The 24,150-nt window shown below is 47.1% G+C and overlaps 1 protein-coding gene across 1 annotated transcript in view; it reads left to right on the forward strand.

Moving 5' to 3' along the window:
- The window catches only part of LOC120514266 (cytochrome P450 2J2-like), a 33,559-nt gene extending 9,808 nt beyond the window's left edge, over positions 1–23,751 (forward strand). The window contains exons 3-10 of the mRNA XM_039734556.1: positions 12,109–12,271; positions 12,345–12,494; positions 15,176–15,336; positions 18,325–18,501; positions 18,603–18,744; positions 19,012–19,199; positions 21,072–21,213; positions 22,012–23,751. Of these exons, the coding sequence (XP_039590490.1) occupies positions 12,109–12,271; positions 12,345–12,494; positions 15,176–15,336; positions 18,325–18,501; positions 18,603–18,744; positions 19,012–19,199; positions 21,072–21,213; positions 22,012–22,187 (1,299 nt within the window). The 3' untranslated portion in view covers positions 22,188–23,751. The remainder of the gene's footprint in view (positions 1–12,108; positions 12,272–12,344; positions 12,495–15,175; positions 15,337–18,324; positions 18,502–18,602; positions 18,745–19,011; positions 19,200–21,071; positions 21,214–22,011) is intronic.
- Positions 23,752–24,150: the final 399 nt, after the last annotated feature.

The raw sequence follows: 24,150 nt of genomic DNA on the forward strand, positions 1-24,150 counted from the left end.
CCGTCTTGGAGATTAGAGGTCTTTATTGTCACATGCATTGCAAGAGCAGAGTGAGAATCTCAGGGCACAACTGCAGTAACGTATACGTACAGTAAATAAGAGCAGAGGTGGGTAGAGTAGCCAACAATTGTACTCAAGTCAGAGTAGCGTTACTTCAAAACACAGTGGAACCTCGGCTCACGACCGTCATTCAGTCCAAAACTCTGGTAGTAACCTGATTTGGTCGTAAACCAAAGTAATTTCCACCATAGGATTGTATGTAAATACAATTAAACCATTCCAGACCGTACGTACTGTATGTAAATATTTTTTTTTTTAAAGTTTTTAAGTACCAAAATATTTAATTAGACCATAGAATGCACAGCGTAATAGTAAACTAAAATTAAAAACATGAAATAACACTGAGAAAACCTTGAACAGAGAAAAGGAACATTGCAAGAGTTCACGCTACAGCCTTACGACCCGCTCGCTGTGAACACTTTTTATTAATGAGTTTTCAGCACAGGGAAAAAAATGAACATTTGAAAAATCTGTAATTTAATAAACAAGCAAGAAAAGTAACATTGCAACAAGATAGATAGATAGATAGATAGATAGATAGATAGATAGATAGATAGATAGATAGATAGATAGATAGATAGATAGATAGATAGATAGAAACAACGCACACTACGAAGCGATCGCTGGAAACAGAAGTGAAGACAAAAACCAGCCCGGCGCATTCTTTAAGTGCCTTCTCTACCTTATGTGTCTCTCACTTCTCTCTGTCTCTCTCTCGTACACCTGTGTGTGTCTCTCTTACACGCCTCTGTGTGTGTGTGTGTGTCTCTGTCGTACGCCTGTGTGTGTGTCTCTCTTACGTGCCTCTGTGTGTGTCTGTGTGTGTGTGTGTGTGTGTGTGTGTGTGTGTGTCTCTCTCTCTCGCGGGTGTGTGTCTCTCTCTCATACACCTGTGTGTGTCTCTCTCTTGTACACCTGTCTCTCTCTCTCTCTCTCATACACCTGTGTGTGTCTCTCTTATGTGCCTCTGTGTGTGTGTGTGTGTGTGTGTCTCTCTCTCTCTCTCTCTCTCTCTCTCGTACACCTGTGTGTGTCTCTCGCTCTCGCTCGCTTGCTCGCTCGCTGCACAGGGAGAGATTGAGCATGTGCGGAAATCATCGGCGCACACAAACCGACAGGGAGACTGGCTTGTTCGTATACCGAGTGTGTGGTCGTGAACAGATGCAAAAGTTTGGCAAACTTTTTGGTCGTAAACCGACTTGTACGTGATCAGAGACGTTCACGACCCGAAGTTCTACTGTAATATGACTCGAGTAGAAGTAAAAAGTAGTCATCCAAAAAATGGCTCAAGTAAGAGTAATAAAGTATTTGGTGAAAAGACTACTCAAGTACTGAGTAACTGTTTGAACATAATAAATGATTTATTTTTTAGAAATGTTGTAATAAGACAGACAAAAATATAAAATAATGTGCAAATTCTGCAATTTCCAAATAACAAAATAAAAAACAAGTAACAATAAATCACATCTTTACAAAACAAAGATGCACAAATAACACAAAGTTCCAAATCTCCGTTTTTCACAAACGCTTTTGAAGCCGATACCTCCAGTACAGGGTGGTCCGGATCTAATTATGCAACTTTTAACGCAACGCAGGAAAACAATACAAGACAAAAGAATTGTTTGAAATATCTTGCAATAAACGAAAGCGGACTTACCTTGAATTAATTCACTGACTTTCCACGTAATGCCCCTCTTGTCCTCCATTCAGTTGGATACAGGCTCTGAGTAATAAACGTAATAAATTACAGCGAAATCAAAATTGGCATAATTAGATCTGGACCACCCTGTAGGTAACGTGTGTGTCTGAACAGTGCAGACTACTTAGAGTGACGAGATCTCCTGACTGCACGCTGACAGTCTAAATCTGCTGACTCACTCGCCCTCCAAATAGCACAGCTGATAGAAAATCACATCAGAACAAGGCACCCTGTGCGCGTCCAGGAGGTCTCACTTCACCTCGACTGTCTGCGTCTGTTTGCTTAACGCCTGCGTGTTCTTCACTCACTCAAGTGATGGCTACGCTTCAGCAGGAGTTGGCTCTCATTTTTCTTTCTTTCCCTGTCCGCTGTCTGTGAGGAGTTTGTGCCGCTATGCCGCCACTGTGTGTGTTTGCGGTCATGTGACTGCATGGCGACGTCTGATTGGTGAAACGGAGTCTTGTGATTACTGTTGCTACGTCTGATTGGTGAAACAGTCATGCAGTAGATCCACTGGCGACTTCTCTCTGGCAAAAATATAACGTAGTATCTAATGGAAAAAAGTAACGAGTCGAGTGTTGTCCAATGTGGCGGAGTAAGAGTAACGTTTCTTCTTCACAAATGCACTCAAGTAAAAGTAAAAAGTATGGAGCAGTAAAACTACTCTCAGAAGTACAATTAGAAGTTAGAAGTACAATTCTTTTAAAAAGTTACTCAAGTAAATGTAACTCGTTACTACCCACCTCTGAATAAGAGTGCCAGAAGATAAACGAATACAAAAATCCAAAATGTTGATTAATTAAATAAGAGTTAAAATAAGATTGTACAGTACTATTACACATAAACCAGCAGGTGGGTACAGCACACAGGGCAGGGCAGGGCAGGTACATCTAGATCAGGTTACTAGAGGTTCATTATCACCAGGTGTTGGTGAGGCCAGTAGGGGGCGCTTACTCTGGGGTCTCCCTGTGGATCTCAATGTTCCAGCGCACGGACTGGGACTCTGTGATGTAAAAATGGAGCCGTCCTTCAGATGAGACAGAAAACTGACTCTCTGTGGTCATAAAAGATCCCTGGACATCCTTCACAAAGAGCAGGTTGTATCCCAATGTCCCAGCTAAATTGCCCACCATTGCCTAGTCGTTCTGGCCCCTTAATCGTCCCCCGTTTCAAATTAGCCGACTCTCACTCTTCACCACCTAATATCTAATGTGAGGTGGGCGTACTGGCACAAGAATGGCTGCCGTCGCATCATCCAGGTGGATGCTGCACACTAGTGGTGGTTGAAGTGGCTCTCCACTCACTGTAGCACTTTGAGTAGTGAGAAAAGGCGCTATATAAATGTAAAGAATTATTATGGACTGGCGAGGGGAGGCGTGAAGCAGTCCCTGAAGTGGGTGGAGCGACTGCTGAGGTGCCAGTGATGCTTCACAGAAGGCGGAAGTGAAAACAAGGGATTGTCATAGACTTGGAGTTCCAATGCACTTGCAAACAAAAGCCCACTAGAGGGGGAAATTCAGTTAAAAAACCCAGACTAGACACAAAAAGGGCTGCGTAGACCCTTTATAAATGATTCATTCATTACAAAAAAAATGGTTCTCCAGTAACAATGAACTTCTGTGGAGCACAAGGCAAAATGGAATTGCTGGTAAAGTTCCAATACAGGTTCTAATAGAGAAGTCAAAAGACAGACGGCTGAAAAACCCAGAAAAATCAGAAAGCACAGCGGAAGACACACAAAGTCACCGACCGTCAAAGAACGAGCAGGAGCCGTGGAAGGCCTTCTGGATTTATAGGGCAGTTCTTGGTGGTGACTGGCAGGTGGCCCCGCCTCTTGGGGGACCACCCACAAAGCAATTGGAATATAAGCCAGGCTTAGATAGAGATCCATAACACGTAAAGAAATTGGAACTCATGGAAACAAATCAAAAAAGCACAACAAAGACACAAAACGAGCATTTGAACCCTAGACAGGGGAGGAACTGAGATAGGACAGCGGTGAGCTGGGTGGCTGTCATCTGAGGTGATGGATCCTCAGACATCTAGTTGAGTAGAAGGTCAGTGGAAGGTCAGCCCCAATGATTTTTAGAAGGTATGTGGACAGGCCCTTGGAGGAGTTTGAGATCCTGGCAAGTCAGATTACCAAACCACACTGCGATGCATCCAGTCAGGATACTTTCACTAGTGTTATGGATCCCACCCCAAAGCTCTTTAGTCCCCTTAAGGAAAAATTAGCCTGTGCTGAGCCTTTTTGGGTATGCAGGTGATGTTGACAGACCATGAAAGGGAGTCGGTGATCTGGACCCCCAGGGACCTGAAGTTGCGACCATTTGGACAGTTAATGTGAGGTGGAGCAGGTCTGCCTTTGGTCTTTCTGATGTCAATGACCTCCTTGGTTTTAGCGACATTCAGGGACAGGTTGTCATTTGGCACTGTGAAGGTGCGGGTCCAGCTCAAAGTTCCCTTTTCCAGTTTTGGGAGCCTCTTGAACCCAACACCGTCAATAACTTAACCAGATGAGCTGGCAGATAAAGAACAAAACACTCCGAGCAACGGGATGGTGCAAAGTCAAAACAGTTCATGTCCTAAAGAAAGTGCAGTGCTCCATAGTTCCACAAATAATCCATAAAAACAGTAAAAAAAATTCAAGCAATTAAAATAAAGCTAAAAATGAGAATAAAAACCATCAGTCACGGGGTCAAACGAGCCAAATCCAACTCCTTCCAAGTCTTCCCCTGGTCACCCATCACTCGTTCAGATGAGGAGACTTCAGCAGCCGCGGTCCACTCAATCCAGACTCCCCGTGTTGGCTGCCTCAGTCGGCATCTGCCAGACCGCTTGGTGTCGGTTGTCCTCTCATCATGTTTCTCACGCACGTAGTCGTTCCTCAGATACCTGGAGGGGACGCCAGCTCAATCGCACCTACTCAGCACAATCAGTGTGTACGATCTGTCTGTGGAGCGCCGATACAGCACTCCATTGCAGGACCTCTGACATCGCCGTCTTCTCTTTCTTTCTCTCTCACTCTCTCTTTCTAGCCGACTGCCTCAATCTTTCTCTCTCTCTCTCTCTCTATTCTCTCTCTCTCCAGCTGGCTATCTCGCTCTTGTTCTCTCTCTCTCTCTCTCTCTTCACTCTCTCTCAATCTCTCTCTCTCTCTCTCTCTCTAGCTGGCTATCTCGTTCTCTCCCTCTCTCTCTCTCGTTCTCTCTCTCACTCTCTCTCTCTCTCTTTCTTTCTCTCTCTAGCTGGCTATCTCACTTTCGCTCTCTCTCTCTCCTCTCTTCTCTTTCTTTCTCTCTCTAGCTGGCTATCTCATTTTCTCTCTCTCTCACACTCTCTCGTTCTTTCTCTCACTCTCTCTCTCCTCTCTCTCTCTCTCAATCTTTCTATCTCTCACTCTCTCTCTCTCTCTCTCTCTCTCTTTCTTTCTCTCTCTAGCTGGCTATCTCACTCTCGCTCTCTCTCTCTCGCTCTCTCTCTCTCTCTCTCTCTCTCTCTCTCTCTCTCTCTTTCTTTCTCTCTCTCGCTCTATCTCTCTCTCTCTCTCTCTCTCTCTCTCTCTCTCTTTCTTTCTTTCTCTCTGGCTATCTCACTCTCGCTCTCTCTCTCTCTCTCTCTCTCTCTCTCTCTCTCTCTCTCTTTCTTTCTCTCTCTCTCGCTCTCATTTTCTCTCTCTCTCAGCTGGCTATCTCACTCTCTCTCTCTCACTCTCTCTTTCTCTCTCAATCTTTCTTTCTCTCTCTAGCTGGCTATCTTGCTCTCGTTCCCTCTCTCTCACTCTCTCTCGTTCTCCTTCTCTCTCTCTCTCTCTCTCTCTCTCTATCTGGCTACCTCATTCGCCCACCGAGACCGACACTGCCAATGGATTCTTTCGGAGCCACAGACCCGCTATACCACAGGCACCATCCAGTCAGGACTTTTAGCTCCCTCCTGTAGGTGTCATTGTCACCATCGAGGCCAGTCACAGTGGTGTTGTCCATGAACCTCATGGCACTGTTGCCCTCAAGCTTTGCCACACAGTCGTAGGTGAATAGGTGGGCTGAGGGAACAGCCTTGTAAAACGCCAATGTTGGTGAACAGCGTGGACGAGTTCAGTTCATTTTTGCCAGTCCTCACTGTCTGGGGTCTGACTGTCAGGAAGTCAAACACTCAGCTACAGACGGAGCTGCTCAGACCAGGGCCTCGGGCTGGAGGGCACATCCTGGTCCTGTGGCACCGATGGCTCGTGGTGTGAACTCTGGCCGCCGTGTTAGCAGATCGGTGACACAGTCTCGACGTGTCCATAGCACACGACTGGATGAAAACTAAGCTGACCCTTTATTTACGTGCAGGTTTCTGCTACTGGACTGCAGGCCGCTCACTCTTTTCTGGTTGGCTGTGCCCTGCAAGAGGCTGGCATACCGAAACGTGTGCTTCTTGAATTACAGTCAGTGCTGCAGGAATTATTGTGTTGGGTTACTCAGTACTTTGAAGGGTAATTTGACAACATAACACAAATTTACTTTGAACGCAGGACCCCCAATGCTGCCCATGAGATGGTACTGCCAAGCTTAGCACTGAACATTCAGCTCATTAACAAACGTTTGGTGATTTCTGAAATATTCTAACAATAATTTTATCCATCCATCCACCCATCCATTATCCAGTCTGCTATATCCTAACTACAGGGTCACGGGGGTCTGCTGGAGCCAATGCCAGCCAGCACAGGGCACAAGGCAGGAAACAAACCCCGGGCAGGACACCAACCCACCGCAGTTATTTTAACCACATGAAGGAATAATGTGAAGACCTGAGCTTTAGCCTCAAGAAATTGACCCTGTGGACGCTTCTGCCTGTGACTGCTAAAGGCGAGTGTCACGCCAAACAGGTGAATGGAGTGCAGCGGACATACGCAGACCGCAGATCCTGAGCAGTAACCCAGTTAAGGGTTTACGTGGCCACAAAATCAGGGCACTCACAGAGAAATCTGCGTATGTTAACCGAGTTCCTCAGAGACCAATAACCCAGCTTCTCTAACGGGTATAAAGGGTTATTGTTGTAATTGAGAGCGTCTCTAAATTTTGAACTCGCAAATGTATGGAACCAATGATTCTTCTTTTTGAATGTGACCTTCATTTACTTAAATTTTTTATCGTGATCGTTTATTGTAACATTTACAAAGCATTTTAAAAACCAAGTTTCTGTGAATACCTTGAGTTATTAAGCTGCATACGTGTATGGGTTTGTAAGCATTCTGGGAAAGTCTACCTAATGATGAGTATTAAGGAGGATAACGGGGTCACCTCGGACTCTATCAAGACACAACTCTGTGAGCACAAAACAAGCACAGAAGGGCAGTGACTTCAAACAGGAACAAAGTCCCAAAGTGAAAGTCAAGGAATAGTCAAAAAGGCAGAGCAAAATGTCACCCAATAATCAAAACAGAGCAATAGGCACAGGATAAGTCACCACACCACGAGTGCATTCACAATGAACCGCAAGGGACTCTGGGCGTTCCCCTCGGCCTTTACAGGGTTGATGCGCAGCTGGCCCCGCCTCTTAGGTGACCGCCCACAAAACACACAGAACAGAAAAGAAGATTCACTGAAATATAGAAACTAAAAATGTAAGACTTGTTAATATTACAAGTGAACAAAATAGACAGAAATGTGACATTTGTACCCCGGGTGGTGGGGTTGGTGGGTGATGAGGAGGGCACTGACTGAATGGAGCCACACACCTGCGCCTGGCCAGAGCACTTATTTTAAATTCAAATGCTAATCATTTATTCATGCTGATACTTTCAAACCCACCCCATTGATAATCCCACTCCCTAAATGTCCATCTGATATTCAGGCTGATGCTGAACCGCATCGTTGGACTTGGTACTTCAATACTGGTGGTGCGGTGAAGGAGATCGATCACATCCTCATGGGCAGACACTGGAGGCTCTAGCAAAACTCCAAGGTCTACATAAGTGCCCAGTTTGTGAATTCTGACCACAGACTTGTTGTTGCTGCTCTTAGGATCCAGCTGAGGTCCAGAAGGTCACCACCTACTAGGAAAATGAGCCTGGACTTGGCCACATTCCAAGACCAGGCTGTTTCTAATGAGTTTGCACGCAGTTTGTGCAAAGAACTTTCAGATTTGGGTACGACTGCCGATCCTAATGTGATGTGGGAGACCCTCCATGACAAGACCCTGAAGGTTGTTGAGGGTTGTGTTGGTGTTACCAGTGTTCCGAGAAGGAGGTGTTTCATCTTGCAGGGCACCCTGGATATCATTGAGAGGAGTCGCAGCGCACGGCTCAATGGCAACTCTGGTCTGTACCAGGAACTGAGAAGGACGGCTGCGAGGGCTCTGAGGGAAGACAAAGAGGTGTTTGTTAGAGGAATCTGTGAGCAGGTGACACACCATCTGTGGTCCAGTGACCAACGTCCTGCTTACAGAGGACTCGAAGCAGATAGATAGATAGATAGATAGATAGATAGATAGATAGATAGATAGATAGACGTGAAAGGCACTATATAATAGATAGATAGATAGATAGATAGATAGATAGATAGATAGATAGATAGATAGATGTGAAAGGCACTATATAATAGATAGATAGATAGATAGACGTGAAAGGCACTATATAATAGATAGATAGATAGATAGATAGACGTGAAAGGCACTATATAATAGATAGATAGATAGATAGATAGATAGATAGATATGAAAGGCACTATATAATAGATAGATAGATAGATAGATAGATAGATAGACGTGAAAGGCACTATATAATAGATAGATAGATAGATAGATAGATAGATAGATAGATAGATAGATAGATAGATAGATAGATACTTTATTAATCCCAAGGGGAAATTCACATAATCCAGCAGCAGTATACTGATACAAAGAAACAATATTAAATTAAATAGTAATAAAAATGAAACAAATTAAAATAAAATTAATGTTAGCATTACGCACATCTGAATCTGTTCCTCGGACAGTCACAGTCAGGGCGACTGATGGAACGGTCCTTACGGATGACACTGCAGTTGTGACCCGCTAGGCTGGCTACTCTGAGCAGTTGTTCAAAGCTGATCCTCCATCTAGGACGTTGGATATCTCTGGTCCACGGTTCTTGAGGCTGATCCTCCAATTAGCTGTGAACCCCTAAGTCTCACTGAGATGGCACAGGTGGTGAACCAGCTTTGGGGGGGCTGCAGGGATCTGTGGTATCCGGGGTGAACCTCTCCAGGCTGGTGGTAAGGCTGTCCTCCTGGCATTGCAAGCAATCTTTACTTCCATTTGGGAGACTGGCATCATCCCAACTGACTGGAAAACGGGACTTGTCGTACCTATCTGGAAAGGGAACGGTGATCGCCTGGATTGCAGCAACTACAGGGGGATAACACTGCCCTCGGTGCCGGGTAAGGTCCTTGATAAGGTCGTCCTCAATAGGATCCGTGATCACTTGCTCACCTACCAGCGACCAGAACAGTCTGGTTTTATGCCTAAGAAGTCGACCATCGACCACTTCCTGGCACTGAGGGTTCTAATGGAGCACAAACACGAATATCAGCAGAGTTTCTTTGGAGCTTTTGTCAATTTTCACAACGCGTTCAACTCAGTTGATCGAGCTGCCCTGTGGGACATCCTGAGGGCTCCCTTCAAGGTTGCTGGATATCATGGCTGGCCTGTCCACTGGTACTGTGAGTGCTGTGCAGAGTGGAGGCAGGACCTCTGTGTTTGTCCCAGTTGATTCTGCGGTTCGTCAGCAGTGTGTTCTGCTCCTACTCTGTTCAGTGTTTGTATGGACTGGGTGATGGGCAGAGCTGTGGGGCATCTGTTGATGAAGAAAGATTCACGGATCTTGACTTTGCTGACGATGCTGTGATCTTCACAGAGTCAATGGAGGCTGTGATCGGGGCTCTCAAGAGACTGAGCGAGGAGTCTTGAGTGTCTGGGCTTGCGAGTGTCCCGATAAAAACCAAAGATCCAGGCCTTTAATGACCTCTTGGGCACGGCCATCAGCAGTGTGTCTGTCTGCAGAGAGAGTGTCGACCTCGTCAAAAGGTTTACGGACCTTGGCAGTGACATTCATATCTCTGGTGACTCTTCCTGTGAAGTCAGTAAATGGATTGGGAGAGCATGAGGGGTCACGAGGTCACTGGTAAGGGGTGTGTGGCGCTCCTGATATCTGCAAAGGACGAAGATCCAAGTCTGTAGAGTCCTGCTGCTTCCTGTCTTGCTATATGGTTGTGAGACATGGACACTATCCGGTGATCTGAGATGAAGACTGGACTCCTTTGGTGTTACGTCTCTCCGGAAAATCCTCGGGTCTCATTGGTTTGACTTTGTGTTGCTCATGGAGTCCCGAATGAGGCACGTGACCTGCATTGTGAGGGAGCGTCAGTTACGGCACTACAGCCATGTGGCGCGTTTCCCAGAGGGTGATCAGCTCGTAAGATCCTCATTGCTGGGGACCCGAGTGGCTGGACCAGGCCGATCGGTCGCCAACGTAACACCTGGCTGTGGCAGATTGAGGGTCATTTCCGGAGGGTGGGACTGGACCGTGTGTCTACCTGGGGGGTTGCCAACCAGGATCCCGAGTTGTTTCATCGTGTATTGGGTGCGGCAACGTGATATACCAGTGCATGCTCTCCAACTTGACTTGACTTGCTTTTAAGCCCCTCCTCCTTATAACCCCTCCCCTAAATGCCCTTCTGATATTCAGGCTGATGCTCCCATGCCCCTCCTACTGATAGCTCCACCCCAAATGCTCATATTTCATTTATGTTGGTCAGAGCACTCGGCTTAAATTCAGTCAACACCCACATACAGTATGTGGTACATAAGTCAGGAGATGGGGACAGCCAGATACTCAGAGGACAGCTTGTAGGTTAGCTTCCAGTTTTTATCTTTTCTTAACAAGCTTTAAGAAAGTCGTCTAATGTGCTTGTAACCCGTGAGGCTGCCCTCTGTGCCCTTTATTGCAGGGCATGCAGTGCTACATGCTGTCTGCTGCCCGCTAGAACCAAAGCCAACAGGGCAGTGTGCTGAGTAACAGAGCTCACTCAGTATCATCAGAGTTCAATGCCTGGGGCTGGGGGGCTGAGTTGTATCCTCCTTGGTGTCCAGAGGGCACACCCCTTAACTTTCATAAATGGCGCCCCTCACAAGATGGGTCCCTAGCCAGCCACCTATATCACCTCATGCATTGACCGGCTCCATGCGACTGAAATCATGGGCTAATATGGGGCAGCCGACTGGGGGGATAGGCTGGCAAAAGGCACAAGCAATTGAGAGATCAGCTTAGCCCCTTTTCATTATCTGCCCCAGGAGCTAATCGAGGTGGCACCTGCGTCATTTAGGTGACAGAGAGCAGGCAAATGAAAGGCGGAGGATATCCATTTGGGAGACAGGGAGACGGCGAGGACGGTCCGAATGATCTCAAGAGTGTAGGAGGTTCCTGGCATTGAATGAGTTTAGGGTGAAGGGCATCAGGGCATCAGTGGAGACGCAGGAGACGCACCGGGAGAAGACCTGCAGTGGGCGTGGCTGTTGAGGGTACCGCGCCAGGATGCAGGAAGCGGCACTCATGGTACTCGTTGGGTGCCAAAGTCCATTTCATTGGAGGGGACATTCACAGAGATGGTACTGAAGGGTTTGAGCTGATTTCATCTATTTATCATTTTTCATCTCTTTGATTTATTTATCATTTCATTTTTTATGAATATTTATTTATGGATTATTTATTAAGTTGTCACCGTGGGCTTATATAAATATGCACTTTGCACTTTTAGATGATTTGAACCTGCTTGCTGACTCGCCGCTGGTCCATCCTCCTTTATGAACTAATAAGGGGTTAAGAGTGGGGTTTGGTGTCGGGTACGTGACCCGGACATTGACCCCCAGACAGAGACCCCCGACCACAGACAAATTAGCGAGACAGGATTAAGCGTTTATGACATTTTTTGGTTGGAGAAACTTCATGGAGCTTTCAGTGCTTGGGGGGGGCATCCTAACTGTAATGTGCACATAGAGGATGTCACATGAGTGTTAGGGACAAGTTGGAAGTGACAAAATGGCATCTGCTTGAAATGCTCAGTAGTAAACCGTGCCCCCTGAAACGTGATGCTTTCACACTCACCACCAGGACTTTCAGGTCTTTTGAAAGGTGCCAGCCTCCTCATCCGTTTTAATGCCCATTCTGCCAGGCTCACATTTGACAGGAAAAACTGGGCTTTGATTGTCCAGAAATCAGCTGCTAAATGGCGGCATTGAACTCATCTCCGTTGAGCTCTAGCGTGATATGTACCCCTTGACTCCATGATCTCTGCCCAGACTCACACTCTCTTTTATCGTTGGTCCAGTTGGCAGAGCGCTATGGAAATATCTTCAGCCTGCGCCTAGGGAGAGACAAAGCCGTGGTCGTCAACGGGTTCAAGATGGTCAAGGAGGCCTTGGTCAACCAAGGAGACATCTTCGCCGGTCGGACGTTAACACCGGTGTTTGAAAGAATCAACAGAGGCCAAGGTGAGTCGGTGAGCTGTGGGATGGGAAGACCAAACTGCGCTCATCTGCTGACACGTCTGCCCATTGCATGCAGGTCTGTCCATGAGCAACGGGTACATGTGGAAGCAGCAGCGCAGGTTTGCTATGTCCACGTTCAGGAATTTTGGAGTCGGGAAGAAGACTTTGGAGTCCACCATCCAGGAGGAGAGCCGATGTTTACTAGAAGCCATCATGGAGAAGAAAGGTGAGCATCTCATGTCTGATAAGGTTAAGCTGTGGTCCTGTGTTGCTGAAGTCTAGGATTCCAGGGGTGCCTGATGCCCACCATACTGCAGTGCAGGGCCAGCAACCACCAATTTAAAGATCAGCTGTCAGTTGGCATGTGGACTTAGAAAAACATCATGGGGTTTCATATATGAAAGAGCACTCCCTTGTGGGATGGAGTGGCTTCTACCATAATGAGATTTAAGGAAAAGGACAACAATTGCCATCAAGCGATTAACAAGGGGTCTAAACGTTTCCCACAACATCCAAAATCTCATACTTCAGGACGACTTGTGGGCACCGAGATGATGTCACGTGATAACCATTTTCATGCCATCACACAGTAGTACCGTCACCAAGAGCAATATAGTCACTGCCATTTACAAACGCCTAAAATGGCAGCTCAGAAAAGATAAATAAAAATAATTATAGAAATTATAAACAAGTAGAATATAGGGAAATAAACACAAGAAGTGTACAGAAATGAGAATTCACAATGCCAAATGCATAACAGGGTGAGATGATCTCAAAGAAATGAGGGGCACCTGGTTTACCTGCCTAACTGATGCCTTCAAGACCCTCCTCCTGATAACTCCGCCCCCAAATGCCCATCTGGTATTCATGCTAATGCTTCCATGCTCCTCCCACTGACAACTCCACCCTAAATGCTAATCTTTTATTCATGTGGATACTTTCAAGCCCATCCTATTGATAATCCCACCCCCCAAATGCCCATCTGGTAGTCATGCTGGTCCCTTCAAACCCCTCCTACTGATAACTCCGCCCTGAAACACCCATCTGGTTTGCTGATGCTTTCAAGGCCCCGTTACTGATAACTCCGCCCCCAAATACCAATCTAGTATTAATGCTGATGCCTTCAAGCCCCTCCTACCTTATGCTAATGACCTCATTCCTACTGATTTAAGTTGCAGTCACATGATGAAGGGAGAGAAAGTGAAAAGTGAGCCTCACCCTGGAGGGTCCACCAGCTAACAGGGTCCTCTCTGCCTGAACCCGGTGAGGAGCCCCTGTTTTGTTTTGGTTTGGTTTGGTTTGGTTTCACAGATTTTTTGGTTTCTGCTTTTGTCTTTAAACTTTAATTTTTGATTTGTGTTTTGGGCTGTGAAGATCGAATGTTTATTGACCTCACCTCTCGACTGCTCCTTCCTTTTTCCTCATTTCAAACCCTTTAAACAGGAGCTGCTTCACGTGCCTGGAGTGTTTTTTGACTTCCGCTCTCCTGACGGCTCTCCAGCCCCGAGGTTCTTCATCCTTACTGCTGTGATGAACTCATTTGCTGGGCTTTATTACATTTTCATGGGACCTTTGAAATATGGAGAATTTGGTTTTAAATTCACGCTTCTCCATTCTTTTGCTACTAATAAAGTTAGCTCACTCTCGTTTTGAGAAATTCATGACAATCATTTTGAAGACCCTCACCATTTTGAAAGTGGGCTTGCTAAGGTATACTTAAGCGTTTGTTTGGAGAATTCACACCATCACGAGGTCACCTTGGAGATGCGGCGTTGTGACCCTGTCAGTAGTACTCAAACACCGAGAGCCGGAGCTGCTCAGTTACACCACACCACGTATGGTTTGGCTCTTGTTGAGCCCCAGCTGTGGTGGTGATGCTTTGTCCTGATTCCTTTAATTGTCAGGATGGATGTTCAGCTCACTTGCTTTTTCATTGTTGAGGATCTCTTCTTGTTCTTCTTCCTCTCCTTCTTCTCCTCCTCCTCTTCCTCTTTGGTCCCATCCTTAGGCTCCAAGCAGTACTGCACTTTTTCCAAGGTTTCTCGCCCACTGGTCCTTGTTAGGGTCTGCTGAAGGGTTGGTGATCTGCCATCTCCATCTTTAGCTAGATGAACGCTTGGTGTTACCTACGCTCTTCTCTCTGTTTTTCTCGTGAATCTTCTTTAAATTTAGCAAGGCTTGGACTTGTGGCCCTCTTGTCATCCTCCATTACAGATGACCTTCCCAGCAGTTTGCCCTTCAGAGTAGAAGGGATCACTCCAGCCTTTGTCGGGGGCCACATCCTAGGTAACAGGGGTCCAGCTGGGTAGAAGTTCTGGTCGGGCCGAGACCATGGAGCACATAAAGAGAACGCACACCTAAAGCTAGCAATGGGTTAAAAAGGGAGAAGTGGATTTTTCGCCATTAGTGGTTTAGTGTTTTGCCTTTTGGGTGACGAGTTTTTGTCCATCAAAGGTGCCAATTGTTGAGTTACAGCCGTTGGTTCACCGACCAAATGTTTACAAGGTGCATCACGCAGACATCCATCTCTGCGTGTCACTTTGCCAGTCCTATCAGATGACACCCAAAATCTGCAATCCAAAGAGAGACCACCCCATGAGGAACACGGACACTTCACCTGAAGTTAAGAGGACCTGGCAGACACTCTTTAAACAAAAGTGTACCAATGCAAAGCAAAGTGGGTAGTGCCAGTCTGTCCTACACTGTCATCTCCTGGTCCTAGTGGCCTGCCACGTTTCCAGTCCCTGGCTGAACAATAGCAGTAGTGCCCATGGATATGGCAGTTGACATTTTGACAGCTGAGGGTCACAAACCCAAAGGTGGCCCCCCACCTTCACCTTCACCTACTGTTGTTGGTCTCCTCTGTGGTTTACTTTTGCTTCTTCCCTTCATCTTCTTTACTTTCAGGGCTGCCCTTCGATCCTCACCTGCTGCTCAACAACGCCGTCGCCAACATAATCAGCTCGGTGATATTCGGACGGAGGTTCGAGTACAGCGACACTCGATTCCAGAAGCTGCTGGACGAGATCTTTGAAGCCCTCTACCTGGATGGCAGCGTGTGGGGTCAGGTAGGCAGCACAAAGCATTTATTCTTCTTGGGGGGGAAAGTGTGAATGTGATATATCTGCTGTTGCACCTCCACACCACAGCGGACCCCTGTGGCTGGCACCCGTTCCTCGTCAGCCATCTTTTTACTTTGAAGTCTGAAATGGAGCTCCAGGTGGTTTTATTCCCACTAATGCTCAGAAGTCTCCGAGGGGCTTAAGGGGAGAAGAATCGGGTCCCAAAGTGTTTTAGGCCACAGAGTATCTCTGATCTTAAGGAGAGCTGTGGAGAGTTCACTGGAAATATCACAAAAAGCCAGCAGATGGAGACCCCAACCCCAATCCTCGCCTTTTACACTAGCAGCAGGTTCTCAACAATCACTTTCTCATACAGACGTCTGTCTGCTGTGGTCAAGGGCAGGGAGGGGAGCAAAAGGGGCTCCAAAGTCAAATGACCAGTAAGCCCACCCTGGGCTTCCTACAACACTTACAGCCCACTAGATAATTAATATCTGGATAGGATAAAATGAAATTGAAGATGGGATGACTTCATCAGACTTTGAAATGCTGTACAAGATGAGGATTTTTAATGCCGTGTGCTGAATGGTCCAACAAGAGGAACCCTGGCCCAGGAGGGGCCTCCACAACAAACTCGCAAAAGGAACCTGGTGAGATCTAAAAAAGAAATCTGCTAAAATGGTAGAAGGCCAGCCGTGGTGGATTAATAATGTCATCTGTAGATAGAGACAGTGTCAACAGTGTGAAATGAGGTGACCAAAAAGAGGAATGTCAGGAGTGCAGTCACTGGTAGAGCTGAAGGTCTGCTCACCCGATAGCAGAAGCAATGCAGGAGCGCACCGTGTCCTAAAAGGTCCTTCAGAAGATCCCCTGAGGTACCGACTTCACCAGCGTTATATCAGCCAATAGCTGGAGACGCTGCACGATGTGACGATTATCGAGACTTTATACTGACTGGTTCAACAAGAGGAGTCCCAGCACAAGGCTCCAGTAAAAGTAAATCTGCAAACCTGTAGAAGAAGCACAGAAAGATCTAAATATTCTACTGGAGTGGTAGACGACCAGCCATGAGGGCTTACAACTGTCATCTGCACTGTCACCTGTAGATAGAGACACTGTCAATAGTGTGACATGAGATGACCAACAAGAGGAATGTCAGGAGACAGTGCAGTAATCAGCACAGCAGAAGGTCTGCTCATCTGTTAGCAGAAGCGATGCAGGAGCTCACCGTGTCCTAAAAGGTGCTGCTAAGGAGCCCCTGAAGTAACAACTTCATCAGCGTCATATCAGCCAACAGCTGGAGGTTCTGCACCATGTGACGATCATCAACACTTTATACTGACTCGATCAACAAGAGGACCCCCAGCACCAGGCTTCAGTACAGGTTAGAGCTTCAGGTTTACCAGCGTATAAAAGGTAAGATCTGAAACATCTTCTACAGTAGGGTGGTAGATGGACAACTATGATGGATTATAATGTCATCTGCACTGCCACCTGTAGATGGCAAAACCTTTGAGGTGACCAAAAGGAGAATTCCAGTCAGTGCAGTCAATGGTAGAGCTTAAGGTCTGCTCATCCTACAACTGAAGCAATGCAGGAGCTCACCGTTTCCTGAAAGGTCCTTCTCAGGAGCCCGTGAAGTAACAACTTGATCAGCGTCATATCAGCCAACAGCTGGAGGTGCTGCACAATGTGAGGCACATCTACTTTGTGCTGACTGGTTCAACAAGAGGAGTCCCAGCACCAGGGTCCAGTAGAGATAAAAGCCTCAAGCCTGGAAAGATCTAAAAAGATCTGCTAGAGTAGTAGACAGGCAGCCATGGTGGATTAATAATGTCATCTGTACCCTCACCTGTAGATGGAGACACTGTCAATAGTGTGACATGAGGTGACCAACAAGAGGAATGTCAGGAGACAGTGCAGTAATCAGCACAGCAGAAGGTCTGTTCATCTCACAGCAGAAGTAGTTCAGGAGCTCACCGTGTCCTAAAAGGTCCTTCTAAAGAGCTCCCCAGACATGGCAACTTCATCAGCATTATAGCAGCCAACAGCTGGAGACTCTGCACGATGTGACGATTATCGAGACTTTATACTGACTGGTTCAACAAGAGGAGTCCCAGCACCAGACTCCTGTCAAGGTTTATCAGCAGATAAAAGAAACCGAGTAAGATCTGAAACATCTGTTAGAGTGGTAGATAGACAACCATGGTGGATTAACGATGTCATCTGCACAATCACCTGTAGATGGTGAACTTTTGAGAAGGCTAAAAGCAGAACTGCAGTCAGTGGTAGATTGGTAACTGAAGCAAAGCAGGAACTCCAACGTTTCAAGAAGTCCTTCTAAAAAAACAACCCAAAAGGATCTTCTGAATTAACAACTTCATCTGCACTAAGACTGGGAGCCACCAGGGGGTGATGCTACCAGGACTTCTGTAGAGTTAGGTGGCACATGCCAGTAAGTGGCTCGAGAGGTGCATGCCCATGAGCCCATTCCCGAAAGACTTTCTAAACTTCACCTTCATAGCTGGCCATACTTAATAGTGCCGTCATCTACACTCTCACTGGATACCACAAGGTGGCGACACCATCAGAGGACTGAATGTCTGACAGCCTAGAGTGGGGACAGTGCAGGATCTCACAGCCTTCTAAACAGGCAGGGTCTCAGACAGGCTCCATAATCTCCTCCTCTGACCGAACGTCGTTACTTTTATGGGCCGATTCATCCATTTCCCCCTCTCCAAGCAGATCTTCACATGCTACCCTTGTTCCCCATCCTGCATGTTCACTTTGATGAATGTCCTACTACCTTTGTCACCCATCTTTCCATGATTTGACAATTTGGCCATCCGTCCTCCCACCACATTGCTCTGCAGACCTCTGGTCAGGTGAGGTTGGGGAGCATGCACTGGTACAGCGTGTTGCTGCACCCACCACAAGGTAGACCTTACACCCCCACTTTAATTTCTCACTCTCTTCCATTAACAATTTCTGCAGCTCTACAACGCCTTCCCCACTGTGATGAAGCGGCTGCCTGGGCGCCATAACGACATCTTCAGAAACTACAAGAAAGTGGTGGCCTTCCTGAGGCAGCAGATTCAGACGCACAGAGACAACTGGGAGCCATCAGAGCCACGGGACTACATGGACAGCTACTTTGCCGAGATCATTAAGGTACAAATGCACCGCCCTGAGTAAGCAGGAAGCTCTTCTCCACCATCATCTTCATCTTTCCAATTCTTACTACTTCTTCTTCTTCTTCTTCCATCCCCTAGCGCCAGGATGACCCTGAGGCCCAGTTTGATGATGAGAACTTGTGCTACTGCACTCTAGACCTGATCATCGCTGGCACAGAGACCTCCTCGACCACCCTGCGCTGGGCGCTGCTCTACATGATGAAGCACCAGCAGGTCCAGGGTGAGTGGATGAAGGTCACCATTTCTGTACATACAGTATGAGGTCTTAATTGGGGAACAAAACCTCAAATCCAGGGTGAAGCTTCAACCTCAAGGGGTGGCATAGAGCTGTGGCTCCTGGACAGAACACCATAGGTGACCTCTGTGTTGTCTAAAACATTGATGGACATCAGTTATGCCCCCGCCCTCCTAATCAGCTAATACTGATGTGTTAGGGTGGTGGTGGGCTGGGTGGCACTGACCTTAAAGCCCCTTCCTGTCTCTACAGAGAAGGTCCACGAGGAGATAGACCGGGTGATTGGACAGGCACGCCAGCCTTCAATGGACGATCGTCCCAATATGCCCTACACTGACGCCGTCATTCACGAAGTGCAGAGGATCTCAAACATCGTCCCCTTGAACCTGCCCAGACTGACCACCAAAGACACGACCCTCGGAGGCTACTTCATTCCAGAGGTGACCAAAGATCAATTGCACAATCACTGTATATAATATAGTGCCTTAGAGTTGAGAGCGTTCACTGGTGGGGCTGCGGTTCAAGTGCTGGTGGACCCTAAGAGTACTGCAGAGGATCACAGAAATACAACATGACACGCTGCACTTGCCGAAGTGACACCATGAGATTGACAGAGTCACAGCAATGCCACCAGTCCTCTCTGTCCCAATGTCCCCAGGGCCAAGTGACAATGATGCCCACCTCTACCATACATCCTTACATTTTTATTTACTCCAACATGTGAATCACCAAAGACCCTGAGCTCCCTCACCGTGAGCACAAGGGCCGTGCTGTTCTGGAGATGAATCTGCATATAGCGCCTTTCATCATCAGCTGGTACAATGCACAGTTGATTAGGCTGACTAAGACGTTCAGGCCGGCTGGGTGTGTGGCGTGTTGGCTGACCTGTGTGGGCACCGTGGCCCCCTAGTGGTGAAGACAATGAACTCTAATGAAATGACTGCACCAGTAGCAGGATTGTCACATGGGACTTCTGCCAGCATCCCAGTGTGACCTCTGGTGAGCCACTTCACCAGCTAGTAGAATTATAGAAACAGTACCATGAAAAGGCGCAATTTAAAGGATCACTTTACAGGGTGATGCGAACACAATACAAATACAAAAATAAAAAACTGAAAAGGCGCTATACAACATGCTGCCCCCAAATGGGTCACTTTGCACAGTGGAGCTCACACATATTGGACATATTGGTAAACTTACAATGTACTTCTGAAAGGCCTAGAAGTGTTGTTCTTTATGAAGGGAAATCATTCTTCTGTTCTGTACCATGAAAAGGCGCTATATAAAATGTGCCACCAAGTGGGTCATTTTACATGGTGGTCCTCACATGGTGGAATTTTTATTTTTTTTATTTGGTAGAAATATAGAAAAACTATGTCTAAAATGTCTAGAAAGTTCGTTATGAAAAGAGAGTTCTTCTGGACTGTACTGCGATAAGGCGCTATATAAAACTGCTGTCCCCAAATGGGTCACTTTGCATGGTGGAGCTCACACAGTAGCAACATTGAAAAGCGTGGAATGTACCACAGTGCCTGGATGTGCTGTATATAATGAAATTATCATTTTTAAAATGCTGTCCCCAAATGGGCTACTTTACATGGTGGAACTTATGGAGAGGCGCTATATAAAACATGCCCCTCCAAGATATGTCACTGCTCACATAGTAGAAATATAGAAAGAGTTGCACTGTACTTTTTGCCAGGCCGGGACACCGCTATACTGGAAGGACTGGGGGAGAAAACATATCCAGAGTCGTAAACCCCCACCCCCAAGAGTGATAGATGGCAGCCCCACATGGCTCAATGGGAGTTGGAGTTTGGTGAAGTCCTGTTGGGATCTTTGGGCACCGCTAGGGGGAGCTGTAGGATACTGTTGAGCAATGTGTGTCAGCACTTCCGCCACACCTTGGAAGTGCTGCCGGAAGAAGGTCGTTGGACTTCTGGAGTCCTTCCGGGAGCCCGATAAGAGGAGCTAACAGCACAGAAAGAAAGAAAGAAAGAAAGAAAGAAAGAAAGAAAGAAAGAAAGAAAGAAAGACCACCTGATCAGTCCGGACCACCGATTCGTTCTTTGTCCCCCGTGTTGGTCACTTTTCATGCTGGTGTTCACAGTGTTGAGATATAGAAAAAAACATACTTGCACTGAACTTTGAAAATGCATATTAGTGAAAGGCGCTATACACAACTGAACGATCCACCTCACTTGCAGCGAGTCACATGCCAACTTATCTCATAGGGTGGACACACCTTACCTGCAAAGTGTCTTCTTCAGACAGGAGCGACATAAGAACCGTCTGCTTTGTTTCTGTTGCAGGGCACGCAGATCATCCCAAACCTGACCTCCGTGTTATTTGACAAGAATGAATGGGAAACGCCCGACTCGTTCAACCCACGCCACTTTCTGGATGCCAGCGGGGCGTTTGTCAGAAAGGAAGCTTTCATGCCATTTTCAGCAGGTAATGAAGCCCCATTGAATGAACCACCGGCACCCGACTAACTGACCCTGAATCTCTGAACCCCCAACCCTGGCGACCACCTTTTCACAAGGAAGGCGCTCGTAGCCTCGAGAAACAGCGGCAACTGGTAACACTTCTTGTGCCGTAAAAGCGGAGTCTGCCACTAGAGGGCGCTCTTGAGGAGACTCCAATACTCCAATCCGTGCCTTTTTACATCATTTGGGCTTTTGCTTCAGTTTTGGCTAAAATTTACCTGTTTAGTCTATCAAAACTAGAAAACTTAGGACAGTAATGGCACAGCCTTATAGAAAATCCATCTGAGATCTGTAGAATTGCCAATTATAATGAAAATCGGAAAATCCGGCTGCTGGATCCTTTTGTTGAGGGTGGCAGCCTGCTGCAGAGCTCATGATAGTCGAGCAGCACCCGAGCGCAGATGCCCATCTGGTGTGGAACTGCTAAAGGCAGGATGAAGAACCTCCATGGCAGGTACAGTAATCTGCCTTTATATAGCACCTCACGAGTTGAGGGTCCTGCGGTGGGTTGGCGCCCTGCCAGGGATTGGTTCCTGCCTTGTGCCCTGTGTTGGCTGGGATTGGCTCCAGCAGACCCCCATGACCCTGTGTTCGGAATCAGTGGGTTGGAAAATGGATGGATGGATGGAGTTGAGGGTCCTGGTATGTCAATGGTACTGGAAATGGATTCTGAGTCCCATGCAGTACCAGCAGGTCCAAAACATGAAGTTCAGTGTCATTGTCCCTTAGGGTGAGGTCACCTCTTGCTGTCTTCCTTCTTCAGGTCAGAGGATTTGCCTTGGAGAGAACCTGGCCAAGATGGAGCTCTTCCTGTTCTTCACTTCCCTCCTTCAGAAGTTCACCTTCCACTCACCAGCCGGCGTAGAGCCCAGCTTTGGCTTTCAAGTGGGACTCACGCTGTCCCCACTGCCCTTCCAGATCAGCGCCAGCGTGTGCTAGCCTTACATCTGACGGACACAAGATGATCCCGAGGTCCAGAAATCGCTTGGCTAATCACTGCACTCCATGCTGCCCCGTCCTTTCCGAAAGCTTTAAAATGGCCACCTGCCTGCCTACTGAGGGGCTGGCATCAGAACCCACTCGCCACCAGTGGCCCCCATAATGGCTCCGCTTCACTAAATCACTCTGTCGTCCCAAGCGTCACATAATACACCTTGGGAACACGCTTTCCAAATAATTCCACGAGCCATCGCCCCTTACCCTTTGTCCCTGTTCCTACCCTTTCATCTCTTCCAGTCCCCCTTACACTCCATGGCAGTGTGGACCTGGACAGCATTGTCCAAAAGTTAAATCCACTCGGAGCCCCTCAAGGATAATGACAAGGGTTTTTTTTTAATTTGGTGCCCCTTGATTCTAGTGACCTTCTATGTGAATGAACCTCCACTTACTGTCCACTAGATGTCCTCAAGTAGGTCATTGCCTACTCAGTGAGACAACTTGGCCACCTCAGTGCTGTCAATGGCTTAGTGGGCTGTGCAGACCTGCACTTGGTCCCCAAGTCACCTTTGCTGTTCCAGTTGGTCCCCAAGTCACCTTTGCTGTTCCAGTTGGTCCCCAAGTCACCTTTGCTGTTCCAGTTGGTCACCCTTCACACCTTCTACTTCTACTAGTTCTTGTTTTTTTATACTGTGCTGTCCCAGATCTTAGTGAGCCTTTGTGTGAAGGTTAACCATCTTAGCTGCGTTTCCTTAATTGTCCAGTAGGTGTCCTCACATTTCTAATTGACTACTAAGTGAGAGAACTCGGCCGGCTCAGCCTTTGAGGATTCTGAAGATCTGGAACTGGCTCCTCTGATGTCTTCTCTGTGCCACATGGACATGTGGGTGAACCTGGTTGCTTTTCACAGGGTCTGGTGTCACTATGTCTTGTGTCCCTAGATTGTAGTGACCTTCTAGGTAAAGCGTTTCTTAGATTTTCTTCCACTTGCTATCCAGTAGTTGTCTTCAAACATTTCATTAAGTAAGAAAACTCATCCAAGCTTAACTGTGCCAATGGCTTTAAGAACTGTGAGGACCTGCACGTGGTCCTAATGTCAACTTTGCTGGAACAGCTGGCCATGTCCTTAGCCTGTGGATGACCCTGGTCTCTCTTCTGAGCTGGTGTTCCAGATCCTCGTGACCCTTAGTGTGAAGGTTACCCATCTTGGCTCCATTCTCTTTACTGTCCACTAGGGGTCCTCAAGTTTATAATTCACTCTTAAGTGAGGAGACTCTGCATACTCCACTTTATCAAGGGCTTTGTGGACAGTGAATTCCTGGACTTGGCCCCCATGATGTCTTCTCTATACCATTGGGTGAATTGGGTTGCTTCTTGCAGCTTTTAGTGTCAATCTGTTCTGTGTTCCCAGATTCTAGTGTCTTCTACATGAAGGCTTTCCATCTTGGATGTTCTTCCACTTGCCGTTCACTAGGTGTCGTCAAATACATCATTTATTCTTCTTCTTTTGGCAGCTTCCATTAGGAGTCACCACAGTGGATCATCTTCTTCAATATCTTTCTGTCCTCTGTATCTTGTTCTGCGACACCCATCACCTACATGTCCTCTCTCACCACATCCATAAACCTTCTCTTAGGCCTTCCTCTTCTCCTCTTCCCTGGCAGCTCTATCCTTAGCATCCTTCTCCTAGTATACCCAGCATCTCTCCACTGCACATGTCCAAACCAATGCAATCTTGTCTCTCTGACTTTGTCTCCCAACTGTCGCACCTGAGCTGACCCTCTAATGTCCTCATTTCTAATCCTGTCCATCCTCGTCACCCCCAATGCACATCTTAGCATCTTTAACTCTGTCACCTCCAGCTCTGTCTCCTGTGCCACCGTCTCCAGCCCATATAACATAGCTGGTCTCACTACCGTCCTGTAGACCTTCACTGTCACTCTTGTTGATACCCGTCTGTCAAAAA

Source organism: Polypterus senegalus, chromosome 14, assembly GCF_016835505.1.
Source record: "Polypterus senegalus isolate Bchr_013 chromosome 14, ASM1683550v1, whole genome shotgun sequence".
Lineage (NCBI taxonomy): Eukaryota > Metazoa > Chordata > Cladistia > Polypteriformes > Polypteridae > Polypterus > Polypterus senegalus.